The sequence below is a fragment of the Dermacentor albipictus genome, chromosome 1 (genome assembly GCF_038994185.2).
Source record: "Dermacentor albipictus isolate Rhodes 1998 colony chromosome 1, USDA_Dalb.pri_finalv2, whole genome shotgun sequence".
NCBI classification, from domain to species: domain Eukaryota; kingdom Metazoa; phylum Arthropoda; class Arachnida; order Ixodida; family Ixodidae; genus Dermacentor; species Dermacentor albipictus.
In genome coordinates this window covers 21,680,723-21,695,897 of record NC_091821.1, presented here as the reverse complement: position 1 = coordinate 21,695,897, position 15,175 = coordinate 21,680,723, and the positions used below count along the sequence as shown (strand labels likewise).

The following is a 15,175-nucleotide window of genomic DNA, read 5'->3' as shown; positions in this document are numbered from 1 at the left end:
GATCTTCTCCATGACCTATGAAAAGCAGTTTTTAACGGTCCCCTTCGTGATCAACTTCCGGAATTTTGCCACTTTGTCCGCGAACTCAGGATGCGCACGAAAATCATCAAGTTGTCATAATGGGAGAGTTCAACACGCCAGATACAGCATGGGCTTTTCCAAACACCACCAAGAAGGGAGCCCGAGTGCACGACACTGTCCAACAACGCAGGCGTACCTTCTGGAACCACCCACCACAGGCCACGAAAGTCGGAAACAGTGTGTCCAGGGACACAAACGCTGACCGTACTTTCATAGCGAACGTCCACTGGGCCTAGTGGAGCCGACTCTCGGAGACGCTCGCAAGCGACCACCACATTCTACAACTTGACATCACGCACAAGCGGAAACCGACGAAGACTGGAGTTGCCCGGCTAACAGACTGGAATTCCTTCAGAGACAACCACAACGGCAACACAACAATCGACGACATCGACCTACTCGGACTTCACATCCGCAAGGACGGATCGGGGGTGGCCACTCGGCCTCGTCTCCAACGCACACTGTCACAAGTTACGCACCTCGTCAAGAGGATAACAAACCAAACAAGTGGACTGAAGGAGCAAGACGCGCTAACCATAAATATAGCTCTCCTAATTAGGCGTATCACCTACGGAACTCCCTACTTGACGCTCAAGCCGGCTGAAAAAACAACTCAATGTTGCCATTCGAAAGGCAATCAGAGTAGCATTGACGCTTCCACTAATGGCATCAACGGAGAAACTCCTCAAGCTCGGCATCCAAAATACGTGGGAAGAGCTTGTCGAGGATCATAAAATCAGCCAACTGGAGCGGCTCAAGCTCACACCCACCGGACTACCTTAACTGCAGTGAAAGCTACATTGCAGACACAGACCAGAAAGGAAAAATCCCACCCGCGCTCCGGGACTGTATCAGCGTTGTAAGTATACCGCGCAGTACGCATCCAACTTACCCTAAGGAGCGTCCGCAAAGCAGAATCCGCGCACTCACCCAGAAATACGCGAGAGACCATGATACGAGGTACAGCGATGCTGCCCGGTATATTAAACGAAACGCCTTTTCCCTAAGCGTCACGGATCACCAAGCCAAAGAACTCGGAGCTGTCACGTCATCCGAGCTAGACTCGCCCAGACTCCAGAGGAAACGGCAATCGCTCTGGCAATAACTTGCAATGAAGTAGCAGTAATCCTAACAGACTCCCAAGCAGCAGCTCGCAACTATCAAAAAGGATGCATACCAGACACCGCACTCAAAATTCTCACAAATCACATCACACGCGCCCCGCTCTCCGACACCCATATCAACTGGCATCCAGGCCATCAGGGCATGATAGGAAATGAGGCGGCACACGCCGCTGCCCGCGAGCATACCAGCCAGGCTTTCCTGCCATCCCACACCAGGCCGGCCGCCAACGTTGATGACATCGCCCTAAGGTACTCCGAGCTTCTGCAACCCCACCGACTCAGGGGAAGAACGTAACCTTCACCACACAAGAAATCTGAGCAAAGAGGAAGAAGTCATTCTCCGCCGCCTACAGACAAACACCTACGTACACAAAATGATCATCCGCAGACTATATCCTACGCAGTACTCGTACACAGTGGCGTAGCTAGGTCGTCTGGCACCCGGGGCCCTCAGCTCTTCTGTCACCCTCCCCCCTCCCCCCCCGTTTGTAGTCGAGGAAGGCGAGGATATCGACAATTTTCGGGTGTCTTCAGACGTATATGACACCTCCCCCCGCCCCCCTACTGGCCCCGTGCACCCGGGGCCCACGGCCTCCCCCCCCCCCCCTGTTGCTACGCCACTGCTCTTACACATGTACCCACTACCACCTCCCAGACACCCTGCAACACATGGCCCAGGATTGCCCACTGCATGACACATCGGCAGACCCCACCTCACAAGCTCCACAAGACAACTCCAAAAAATGCCGCTCCATAGAAGCACAAGAGGAGGGTCCAACTCACCTCAGATCTATATGACAACTGAAACGTGGGAGGCCAAGCTTTCCTGTGACGACCTGGACTACCAATGCATACTCGTCGCCCGGGCCAAGGAGGCAGCTCAAGCCAGAGGGTTCTTCGAGTAAGGAATCATCCCACCTAGCGTGAACTGGATCCTGACTCTGATTACCGTTTTCAGAAAATAGAAGTTTAGTTCTCTCTATCTCTCTTCTAAAGCATGTGCAGAAATCCGTAGTCGGGAGCCGCGGAGCTGGCGAAACAGAAGCAAAGCAGTTACGTCCGACGCAATTTTAGCTTGGCACGAGCGAAGATACTGCTTCAGGAGAGCAGGCCCTCTCTCTACAAGGCCCCTATGCTCCCCCTGTAATATCAGGGATGTTATTTTGGAAGTAGAACGCCGCAAGATGCGAGAAAGTATTGCCCGACGAAGCTGTAGCTTCTGCAATTCGCGTTGGTCCGGCGTACCGTTAGAGGAAGCGATAATCAAATGAGGCGTCAGTGCCCGCTGCTTCACGTGGTTCACCACGCCAGCAGCCAGCGCGGCCATGTAAACAAGCTCGCACATGGGGATGGCCAGCGCGCGTTCTCAATCCGCAAAGCCAGTGCGCCTATGCCCAAACGCATACAAAACCAGCAAAGAAACCTCTCCTGCGTAGTATAAGGCGAAGCCAGACTACAGGAACAAAAGCACCCAGATTTTCTACATCACGCCCGCTTTTAGTCGCGCCTGCGCACAAATATCGGACCATCCCTGTCATGACCGTCTCATCGAGCCGCAGTGTGCTCAACCAGTGGACTGGTCGTTGCACTCTGCAGCGGCCGCGGTATCTAGGCAAAGTAGCAGACCGCAACTACATGCAAGAGCAGCGTTTGTTCGTGCACGACAGGGGTGGAGTGCGCGCTCGCGCTCAAATGCTCCCGTCTGGCTGTACTACGTATTGCGGACCGGCTTTGTCCTGCACCAACTTGAACGACGGATAGTAGCCACATCGGACTTGCGCATTTTGAAGTGCTTTCAATTGCTTAGTCATTACGAAGCGAAGCCTGGCAAGGCGTCTCACCTGGAGAGATAGAGCGCGCGCTGAGACGAGCGAGCGTGTGATCTGACCTTAAGTTTGGCGTTGTTCGAGGCTGGCTGAGTTGCGAATTAAGCAAGACCCGACGGTTACAACACCGAGAAGAAGCGAGGCCAACGTTTAATTCCCGCGTGGGGGGCCGCGGCCGACCGTGAGCATAAAGCCGATTCTATCCGCTGATTCTAGCATTCTAGCACAAAGCCGATTCTATATCCAGTGAACACTGAATAGAATCGGTGTCGGAATGTGCGATGTGTATCTGGACATGATCTATTGATGCGCGTTTTCTGATGGGAAATTCACAATCATGGGAAATCTGTCATGCAATTGAGCGAATGTAGGCCTCAATTTATTGTATAAAAAACCGCCTTTCAATTTCATAAATGTCTTTTCGGGCACGTGTCGTAATTTTCACGCTGTTTTTTATTTAGTTCTGAGGTATCACTAATACAACAGAAATTAAAACAACATCTAACACATATTTTGCATTCACATTTTGATGGCTAAAAAAGAAACAAATATTTAGCACTCGTGCAATAGGGGATTCAGGTGAACACACACTGACAGCACCGGCTGAGTTTCCGCAAAGTGAAAACCACGCGTTATATTGTACATATTGTACTTTCTGAAAGTGGACCACATGTTGCCTGCGTCAACATTTAGTGCTCGTTTACACGAGCGCTCATGTACGGAGGGCCAAATTGTGCGTTTATACAGATACAAGGTGTTATTTTAACGTTAGATTTTTTTTAGATTTCGTTTTCATTAGGACATTTCAAGAAATACCCACGAAGAGAGGCAAACGGAGACAATCTGTCTCCTGACCGGGCCTACTCTTCGTGCTGCACAGAAAAGCAGAATACAAAAACAAACAGTACTCTATGTACAGAGAGGACTAGATACATCATCATCAACAAAATAAATAGTCAAGCGCGCAAATCATCAGTCATACACAATGCATGAGTCTAACATATGAGAAATTTACATAAAAGCAAGGATTTAGCAACATACAACGAAATATTCACAAACGGGGCAATACGGATTCGTACTTAATTTGAAATACAAATGGTATGAGACAACGGATTGGAGTTTCTGTTCTATGTACATGCAGGTAGTTAGTTTTTTAACACGTGGGTAATTTATTTCTTGAATTGCAGTATATTAGGTGTATTTAGTATTAGGTGTATTTGCATATTCTATCATTTCAGGATGTTTATTACATAGTGCAATAATTTCGTTATTTATTGACTGCATTCCGTAGTTGATGCGACATATTGGCCCGATAAGTGCTACAACACGCAGATTATGTGATACATTTCTGTTAGAGAACGTACGAGTAAATAGTTCGGAACTTTGTTTTACTTAGCGAAATACTAGCACTGCTAGGTATATTTGTAACAATCCAAAAACGGTATCACATTATCTGCTCGAAATGATGGGGCATCATTTTGGGTTGTGTAACTAATTAGACTTAGAGCACACTTTTGTAGGGAAAACCGTTTCTCGGCATCCGTTTTGTTACAGGTTCCCCAGAACAAAATGCAATACACAAGTTGTGAATGAATAAGCAAAAAGTATAGTTGCCTTTTAACCCTACCAGGAATAGGATGATGTAAGCGAATGCGAATATCACTTCGAAGCGCTTCGATGTAAGCGAATATCACTTCATGCTTGTTTGAAAGACTGATGTTTATATGATCACCATCGTAAACGATTGGCCAATCTTGTTAACCACACAGCCTTCCTTCCCTTGGCGTCCCCCCTTGTGTCCTGCCCCCCCCCCCCCCCCCAAAAAAAAAAATCCTGATTCGCCGCACGTATAATTAAGAATAGGGATGGATATGGACTTAAAAATAAATGGAATTAAAAATAGGGATGGAAAAAGAGACGCCGTTTTTGGTTTTCGTATCTTGCGACATTTTCCGTCCCTGTCCATTGCTGTATGTGTTGCTAATTATGCACGATAACAACTTGCCCACTTACCGTCCTCGAAAATGAAATGTTTAAAATCGCGTGTTTTCCATGGTGCGCCTTGATTTCGCGGCAGTTCGGTCCTTCATCGTTTTCGCTTCCGCCGCGCAGTCGACCTCGCGTCTCGCGAAGGAATCCCGAGACAGCGCGCCACGGGCAAGGTGCGCCCAGAGAATCGCGCAGGGGCTCGTGACAGCCGCCCGACGCACGATCCAGCTCGGTTCCAGGGATATTGTGCAGCACTGCGTCCACACCAAGAGGCAGCCCAGCTACGCGGTGGATGAGGCCGAAGGCCCTGGCGCCAGGGCGAGGCTCCAACGAAAGGGTAAGACCCTTGCTTGGCCCACTGCTTCGTCGCTCAATGCGGTAACGAAAAGCTCTAACAGACGCCGTGATGACTTAGTGGCTATATCGCGCTCCCCTTCTCGGCACGAGGTTGCCGATTCGATTCTCCCCTCGAGGTATACCCGTACTATAATGCTAGCCGCATTGCTTCTGTCCTTGACGCGGGAGACGTTTCGGAAGAAATGCAAGCGCGAACAAGGGAAAGCCGTTGGAAGACCATTTCTAGGTAACAATATGCAACTAAACATTATGTGATGCTGTTCCGCATAGCCGGCCTTTAAGTATGCTGTCGACCCAAATTCACATTGCTGTGCATGAATTAGGTTGTTGTTGAGCAACCAATTTAAGCAGGAAACGCCATAACGTAGCTTTGTACCTTTCGATTTGTTCACATTTGAATATATGATGTTATTACCTAAGAATACAGCCACGGCTGACATGAAGAACATATATCGCCGCGGGACATGGGAAATCACAGAACTATACCACGCCTAGTGATTTTTTTGTGTGTCTGTTTTCTCCTTCACATGCACCTGGTGTACGTTCATATACATAGCAGCGCTATCTATTGGTTTATTGAAAGGCTTAATATACAATGTGACGCTTCCCCAACACATCAGGCATATTCACATCTAGAACATAAGCCGGCAGCTTGCCGGTATTCATTCCCACTTTGCAATGTTCAGTATCATAGAAAGAGGCACCTAAATCTTTGCTTTGGGAAAAGACACTTTCTGTGTACGTGAAGCTAAAAGGTGGCTGATATCCCTACGCTGGCTTTCACATTCTATGGCAGTGAAGCGGAGGCTACGCGGCGTTATTTCGCACTTGAATGCTGCCCTCGAGAACGAAAAGACAACGCTTTCACATTCTGGGGCACATTGCGCAAATTCACTCGCATCGACGTGCTTCTCGCTCATTTTGCGAACGCCAGTGGTAGTTCCTATCCCAATTCCTCACTACAGTAAAATACGGTATCTAAGTAAAGAAGGTGCACATCCTGACGTCCCGAACACCCCGACGGCTGCCGTCAGTTTCAGTTAAGGAAAGGCATTTTTCTACAAACTTCACGCACGTTAACTTTCTGTAAATATGAGACGAATATTCAGCTAGTTTTGTAAACGTACTTGACAATAACTGCACTTCAAAGAAACAGAAACCACGGCTTAGCGATGTGCCATGTAAACATCAGAATGGAGTACAAGCACGACAGGTGTTTGACCGCAGGTCTGCAAGAAAGGACCCCGGAGTGGCCGCCCACGAGAGTCTGCTGCGTGCCTGGTCGGCAGCTGTCCCATCGTGCGCCGGTCGGTCAACCAGCTCTTGTCCAACCATCGCTGCGTGTGGAGCATCTTGCGTGCGGACGATCAGCGGGTGGACCTCGGCAAGGGATGCAGAGCCAGCGCAGCCGACGGGTGCCTCCACCTTGCGGAGCTATCCACATGCAACAACTTCCTGTGGCACATCTTCATCAAGCTACGCGAAGGGCGGCTGGGGCTGGCTCGCCTGCGCGGACGCGTGGTGCCTTTGGCCTTCAACACGCGGCGCAGGCGGTCCTTCATTCTGGTTCACTCGCCGCTGATGAAGCATCGCTCCATCGAGTTCCTGGAGATGCTCGAGTCACGGATGTCACCAAAGCAGTTCCAGCTACGGGAAGGCCTGGTGCTTAACAAACACCTGAGGCACGCCAGGCTCTGCTACCGCCTGCTGGACTACCAGACCAGGGACCCGATGGACGCGCTCCGCTCCACAGTGACCACGCTGGACTCGCTGGAGGTCATGAGCGTGCGCTCCTCGAGCGTGGGCGTGGGGATGCCGTGTGAGCTGCTCAGCAGGTGCAACGTCATTCGCACGTTCGTCTTTCTCGAGAACTTGACCGACGTGCCCGATGCTCAGGAGTTGATGTGCTGATGCGCGGTGCTACGCTGCAGCACCAGATCCCCTTCAACGAGCTGTTCCCGACAGTCCACTCCTGCTACTCAATTGCTGGCCGACCTGGTGTCTTGTACCGCAGTCATCCAGGAGCTCGTCTTTAGCGGCTGTGCGTCAGATACTTACGGGATGCTGCACCGTCTCGCAGCGTTGTTGGTCCTCGTGGCCAGTCGGCGCGCAACGCTGAATACCTTCGAGAAGGTCAACTTTGAAGTGGCCGAGTTGACCTCGAAAACCGCTCAATAGCGTTGAGTGAATGAATGAGTGAGCAGGCGCGTTCAGCTCAGCGCGACGTTCTTGTGCATTTGAGTGTATATTAAAGAGCTTTAGTTAGCTACGTTGGCCACTTTGGATGGTTAAATGATGTCACACAGACAATAGGACAAACACTATGAATACAGTTATCTTCTAGCTTGGGCCATTTGGCATGTGCGCCTACTGTCTTTGCAAGCAGACTACCTTTGTAATTAGGTATATGCCCTAATCAGGCTTGTACGTAACACATTACGCGTTATTACCTACCTGCATTCAGTTGAAATTTTCACTCGGCAATGCTCACTCCAATTACTTTTTACAGGAACCAATTACCTGTAACCAGTTATTACGAGGCAAGCTTCCATATGCAACGCAGATTTAAGCGCATTGAATTTTCCTTGAACTAAATTAGAAGGCCCACGGTCGATGGCATGCTGAAGACTCTCAGGCATTCGTGTTCAGTCGGGCAGACCGCCGCGATCAGTATTTGTTCCCTATCATGAACCTGCACCAGATGATCGCCGACGATTTGCACCGCGTTTGTATATGCTCGATAGCGATCACCACGTGGGACAATGACGACAGGAAATTACCTAGGGAAGCTTTTTTAATTGTTCTTTAGCCCTATGGAGATCACCCCTTTTCTAACAACAGATCAATGTAATGCTCTGCTTAACAAAGGACTCGACCTCTAATTTTGGAACACTGATTAGCAATAATCATGTGCGTAAGATATTCGTACGTTATAAAATCGGTCTTTGTCTCAGCGCACACATAAGAGAGTATTGATTGCCGCTGCTGGCGTCCTGAAGTAAAAAATAGGGAATGTAGCCGACGAAAATTTTGAAAAGCAGTTGTTAGAACAGACAACTCCCGTAGGGCTACAGAGGACACATTCGAAGTGCCAAACAAGCTCGCTGAATTTACTGTGTTTGAGCAATCTTTATAAAGGTTGAGAGCCGAGTAACATAAATGTGATCCATTAATTTCACAAAATGCTCTATTAATTTCATGGAGCAGTAATCATTCATGGTAAAAAACTTACATTCTCGGAGGAGAAGTTCCTGATTGCTGCCGGTTATTCTTTGTTAATTTCTGTAATGCGTTCAAGCCGGTCCCGAATAGACAACTTGCTGCTTGATAATGTCCCGCCTATATAGTAGACGGCTTAAGTTACTGGATGTGTACGACTGGATTTGTTCTAGAGCAGACACCTTCGGCAGTACGTGTGAAAATAGGAATGTGTCCATTCTCGGGAAATCACCCGCCATGTATGTGCCAAGGGCAATCAAGCGGGTGTGTAGGCACTCCGAATGCACTGCTATAACTACGAACATCAAAGTGACCTATTCACTGTTCACCTCAGGTCATTTCATTGCCTCAGTTACTCATTGGGAGGACAGCTACTTCTCCTTAGCAGTCTATATTGTATCCAATGAGAGACGAAGGCTTCTCCCAGTGGTTTCCATTTACTCTGGCTCCGTATTAATCAAACGCTCCTTATTCCAGCAAATGTGCTCATCTCATTACCTCTTCTGATCAGTTACAGTCTATTACTGCATTTTGTTTCCCACGAAACACGTTCTAGTTGCTGTGAATAATGCACCCCCGGATAATCACACCTTAAGTGACCCGCCCCCTTTTCTCTTTAATATCATGAGCGAATATATCACGCACTCGCGTTTTATCCTCTAATCCACAACAATGTCTCCTTGTCGCTTAACGTCAAGCCTATCGGTTTTCGTTCCAGCGCTTCTTGCGCGATATTTACCTCTTTCTCGAAATTATTAGATATCTCGCAACTCAGGCACCTTTGATGACTGCAAATAGTGCAACACTGAGTATAGACTAAGTATATCGCGCTGGGTGTCCGGGATTTCCAGTGCTGTCAACCAAAGGGACATTATATATATTGCAGGTAAAAAAACAAGTAATATGAGGTGCATTAACAATGTCCGGAGTGTGATACGTCATTCACAGTTTGATGGACAGTTAATGCTACAAAACTATATTTTACAACTTAGTGACGTTCAAACAATAAATTTACCTTTCATACAACAGAAGCCCGAATACCGTACCAATCCATTTCATTCTGTTTCTTGTGTGTCGTGTAGAGGAAATGATACTAGAAATGACGACGCTGCGGTATCCTGCTAGCCATACGTAGACACCTTGACCAATATCGCTTCCCACACAAGCTGCCTTCCCTTGTCGTACTACTTTGCACACTTCAACCAAATAAGTATTATTATCGCTGATAATTGACAACAGCGTAAAAACAAACGGGCGCGGATAAAGACACATCTTCATTGCGCCTCTACCTGTCTAATGCGCTATTGTTAATGAACCAATACCAGCTTGCGCCGTTGCTATTCTCAAACACGTAATTTTGATATCGTACATCTTCAGAGTGCGCGGCATTTCGGTACTTCGTTTTTTGTTGGCTATAGTATCCGCTGCGCAGAACTACGCAGCGTCGCGAGAACGTGTCAAACTCGCGTCTCGTGAAGGAAGCCGAGAGAGCGTGCAAGGAGCAAGGCGTGCCCCCGAAATCCCGCAGGGTCTCGCTTGATCCGGGCTAGGTTCAATCCAGTCGATTCCCGGGATCTCTTGCCCAGCACTTGCGTCCAAAGCTTGATGCGGTACAGTCACGCGATGGACGATGCCGATTGACTTGACGCCACGTGCAAGCAATGCACAAATCACAGACTCGAATGAAGGAGAATTGAGAGTAAGCGCGAGAGAAAGGAGGATAGCACAAAGGACAATGAGTGTCGTCACCTTAGAAACTTTTTTTTATTTAGGGATCTTAAGTGCTCCTAAACGCGAACTAGCCGGCGACGGACGCGCCACTGGCGGTGGCCTTGCTGTATGCACTCTAGCAGGAAGGTAGCTGTCCGTAGTAAACTGCAGTAGCTTTGTGGGTCGTAGCTCGTACTTACTTGATCTCCGTTTGATTCACATTTTCGTAGCGATGTAAGCAGTGCCCTTCTCATGTAACTGCCATTGGACCACGAATATCCTCTGGACATCCCGATTAGATCCGAACGTCCAAGTCCCGGTCAGGACGTCCAGTGGGTAATATGAGGACATAAATTTCGGTATGGCCTATTTTAGACATCCTTCAGACATCCACACGATTGAACTTCTGGGATATAAACAAAATCCCAAAACTTAAATCCTATGGATGTTCGAAGAATGTTTTCAACGGGATGTCCCATACCGGACATATGTGGGACAACCAACATGTACTACGCGATCATATCGCGGAATATTAAGTCACTACCATGGCTGCCTTCAGCGCACGCTCTCTCGAAAAGACATGTCAGCGAGCAATGTGAAGCTGCTACACTCAGAATCAAACTTCCAATGCAGACGATAAATGGAGAAGTTCAAATGAACTACCGAAACTGCACAAGCATATCGCGAGGAAATGTCACAAAGCGGCAGGTAGAACGCCGGAACAGCTGCGCATTACCACCTACCGCAAGGCGTAACCGAATCAATCGTGTCCCACGCTCTCCGAACATGTCGAGAAAGAAGAGCACGGCGACCTCTGCAGCGCCTGTAAGCCCTGCCGCTGTACAGAGCAGTGCCTGCAATTACTCAGTCGAATCATCACTGTCTGTTACTTGCACACGCACGCTTTGCGCTGATTTGTGCATAGTCGATCACATGACTTAACGCTGCCGTCTTATTGGATCTCTTCGCCCTTTCTGCGTAAGCTCCAAATGCCTTTAAGCCTGCTTGGTTCGTACGCTCCGCGTTCTCACACAACCAGTTCGCGCGCTTTCTCCGAACGTTTTATTGTGTCGCATGGACGTCGGAAAGTGCGTCGTGCGCCCATGCGTTCCAGCGTGAGCGTTTGTCTGTTCCAGGTGAACGTTTTTAACGCGACAGCGTTAAAGGGCTCGTGTCGCAGTAAAGCCGATGTCGTCGGCGTCAGCGGCGTTGGCTGTGAGCGATAAATCCCGGGAGGCAAGATGGGCTCGGTGGGAATCGAACTAGGGTCTCCGGAGTGTGAGACGAGACGCTACCACTGAGCCACGAGTTCGATGCTTCAAAGCGGTACAAAAGCGCCTCTAGTGAATGCGGTGTTGCATCAGAAACGTGCCGTAGAAAGTTATACTGTATATCGGTGATTACGAGCATGTAACTTACAGAATTAGCAGTTACACGAGTATCGAAGTACGTTTCCGCTACATTTCTTCTGCGCACACGCAGAGCCATCTTGCGGCAAACACGGAAGACCCCCTCCTTGCAATGTGCGGCGCTGCCCCGACACGTGGCGCGCCACTCGCCCGCTTCTCCCCTTCGGGCCGTGCGGGGACCGGTGCGCGGATGCCCCACTGCCCTTGCGTTTAATAAGTTTTCTCGCTCTCTCCCCTTCCAACTTCACCCATCACTCGAACCCTCGTGTTTTGGCGACGTGGCTCCTCTTTCCGCTCACAGCGCGATTCCTAGGTGCAGCGTCCGATGCGGGACGCCTCTGAGGTGATCACTGCGCCGTAGCGCGTCTGGTGGGAAAGCGTCCCCTGCGATGTTGCGAGCTGCTTCCGAGGAGTCATGCGTCTGTGTGGTGCTCCCAAGCGAGACAGGAGACGATCCCATCGAGGCGTCAGCCCCATGATCGCGTCGGCCTTCATGGCGCGTCGCAGCCCGGCTTTCCGTGCCGATCATGAGGTTTGGCTCGCGTAGATCATTTCTCCCTCCGAGACACCGAGTTGTTTGGTTCGTTCCGCTTGCTCAGGCGCACGTTTCGTTGCCGCGCCGAACGCTGCGTTGCTCGGCCCTCACCGCGTGATTGGTGGGTGCTAAGTCCGATGCGGGGCGCCTCATAAGTGATCGCTGCGCCGTAGCGCAATGTCTTACACCCCTTGGCGGGTCGACGGGAACGCTGTCGCGTTCCACTCTTGAAGGCGAAGCTTAAGCGTCCTCCAATTTTTGTCATGCGCTTTCGAGCTCCATTTCTGCGGCGCCTGTACGTCATACGCCTATGAAGAGGTAAGTGACAGTTAATGAATTACCCGCCGCGGTTGCTCAGTGGCTATGGTGTTAGGCTGCTGAGCACGAGGTCGCGGGATCGAATCCCGGCCACGGCGGCCGCATTTCGATGGGGGCGAAATGCGAAAACACCCGTGTACTTAGATTTAGGTGCACGTTAAAGAACCCCAGGTGGTCAAAATTTCCGGAGTCCCCCACTACGGCGTGCCTCATAATCAGAAAGTGGTTTTGGCACGTAAAACCCCATATATTATTATTATTATTAGTTAATGAATTCAACGTTTTTCTATTAGCAGCCCTGCAATCGTTTCGACTAAAATGTGTCTGCGCATAATCGAATGACGGGCATTGTAGTACATCCCCAACATTTGCAGCGACGGTAACATAAATCGGCGATCGACCATTCGTTGTGCTGTGTTTGGTCGCATCGTACTACTTTCCTGCAAAATTCCGAGCATACTCTGTCCTATATTTCTGCGCAGCGCTGAGATCTGTAAAAAAAAAAACTGAATTCGAAACTTTGGAACCACTAACTCCTTCCATGTAGCCCATAAGATGGGTCTGCGAGAATTATCGTTGTGTCTTTCGTGAACAGTGGCGAATAATAAGAAAATTAATATTCATTATAATAACTTCCCGACACACACTGTCCAGAATAGCCTTGCTTGAGCTTCGTTCGCGTTTTCTTTGTGTAACTGTGATTGCGTGAGCAATCAGTCGTAGAACTGCGTAAGGTTGAAATAGCTGAAATTTTGCGCACATTTGTATCACGGGCGGGGCACTTTCTGCACGTTATGGCCGGCAACGCTGCTGAATTTTAGTACGCCTGTGTTTAGGGCTGCTACATTGACCTTACTAACAGTGCATGCACTTTTGTTGGAATAACGAAACTTTTGGGCGACTTGCTAGATTTCTGCTTACTTACACGTGAGCGGATGCTGGTGACATCAAGACAAGTTTACTCCTCCGCTGTCTGTGACGAACGAAACGTTTGCGCCTACTTAATGGCTTCTTCGCACGTGGTCGCATTTTTTGGTACGCAACAGTGAAACTTTTTTTTCACTTGACTGATTCTTTCGCGTGCTCGTAGTGATAGCCGTGTCGCGTAAACTTGGGTACGTGTGCTGTTGGCGTTTTGTTTGCGTAACAGCGATTGCCAATGTAATCGTACAACTGCGTACGTTCGGAATAATAGAAGTTTGTTGGCGTTTGTATCGCGATCTGAGAATTTGCTGCCCGTGATGGCCGGTCGCGCTGCTGAATTTAACAACGCGTGTATTTACGGCTGGTATTGTTTTTGGCTAACAGTGTCGTGCACGTTGTCGTAATAACGCAACATCTGGGCGACTTGTTAGGTTTCTGCTTATTTACACGTGAACACGTCTCAGCTTCGTAACGACTAAACGTGCGCGCTGATGAGCTCGTTCGCACGTGTTCGCAATTCTTTTATTATAAGAGTTCGTGAGAGTTGACTCCATCACACGCTCGTACTGAGTAACCGCGTCGCTTAAGTTTCGTCCGCCATTCCTGTTTTGATTGCGTAACGATCGCGATAGCAATCGTAAAAACTGCGTAAGGATGGATTAACTGAATTTACTTATTTCAGTACTCTGAATGCCACGCAGGGCGTTACAAAGAGGGGTGGGATTCTATAGAATAAGTGGAAATCGTGCTTTTGAAGGATGATGGGACAGCTTGTCGCTGACCTTAGAATGAATGAATCGTGTAGGTTTGTACGTGAACTTGGGACGTGGAATACAGATGTAAGCATAGATCTGTACCACGATCGGAGCACTTGACGCATGTACGTGATGACTAATTGGCCGGCCGCACTGCTGAACCATACCACGCTTGTCTTTACGGCTGGTATACCAGCCGTAAAGACAAGCGTGGTATGGTTCAGCAGTGCGGCCGGCCAATTAATCATTACGTACAGCACGCACGCACACACGCGCACACACACACACACACACACACACACACACACACACACACACACACACGTGCCAAACAGTGACATGCACATTTTTCGAAATAACGAAACTTTTGGGCGACTTCTTAGGACGCTGCCTTTATGCATGTGGTATGATGCATGCTATTATGCGGGTAATAAGATCAAGCTTGTCTCAGCTTCCTGTAACAATCGACACATTTACACTGGGTATACTATAGCTCGTTGGCATGTACGCGGTCGTATTGTTTCGTATTAGTAATGGGAAACGTTTGTCGATCTTCGTTGAATGCTAAATTTGCGTCACGCGCCCGCCCTCACTGATTAACCGTGACGCTTGAGCTTCGTCTGCCGTTTGAGTTTTCTTTGCGTAACCGCGACTGCGAGAGCTATCGTAAAACGGCGTGCGGTTGAAATAATTAATCAAGAGACTAGCGCAAATAACAGGGACACAGACAGACAGGACGAGCGCCATTTAGCGCTCGTCCTGTTGCTTCCTCCATCTGTGTCCCTGTTATTTGCGCTAGTCTTTTGATTAATGATGTCACACCAACTCGCCCAGCTTTCTGCCTTGATCGGTTGACATCACTAAACATTTGTGCGCATTTGTATCGCGATCGCAGCATTTGTTGCGCGTGATGGTTGGCCGGCCGCGC

At 49.0% G+C, this 15,175-nt stretch overlaps 1 protein-coding gene and 1 long non-coding RNA gene across 2 annotated transcripts in view; one reads left to right on the top strand and one right to left on the bottom strand.

Moving 5' to 3' along the window:
* LOC139060386 (uncharacterized) overlaps positions 1-15,175 on the bottom strand; it is a 116,073-nt gene that overhangs the window by 81,350 nt on the left and 19,548 nt on the right. The gene's annotated exons all lie outside the window — the stretch shown is intronic.
* On the top strand, positions 5,099-7,646 carry LOC139054745 (uncharacterized). The gene is made up of 2 exons (XM_070532304.1): positions 5,099-5,357; positions 6,605-7,646. Exons 1-2 carry the CDS (start codon positions 5,313-5,315, stop codon positions 7,286-7,288), a joined length of 729 nt encoding a protein of 242 aa, XP_070388405.1. The 5' UTR covers positions 5,099-5,312; the 3' UTR covers positions 7,289-7,646.

Bases quoted from the DNA above. Each gene is read 5' to 3' on its own strand.
- LOC139054745 (XM_070532304.1), top strand. From the start codon at position 5,313: ATGAGGCCGAAGGCCCTGGCGCCAGGGCGAGGCTCCAACGAAAGG. The intron at 5,358-6,604 runs GTAAGACCCTTG...GTTTGACCGCAG, and splicing joins GGCGAGGCTCCAACGAAAGG to GTCTGCAAGAAAGGACCCCG.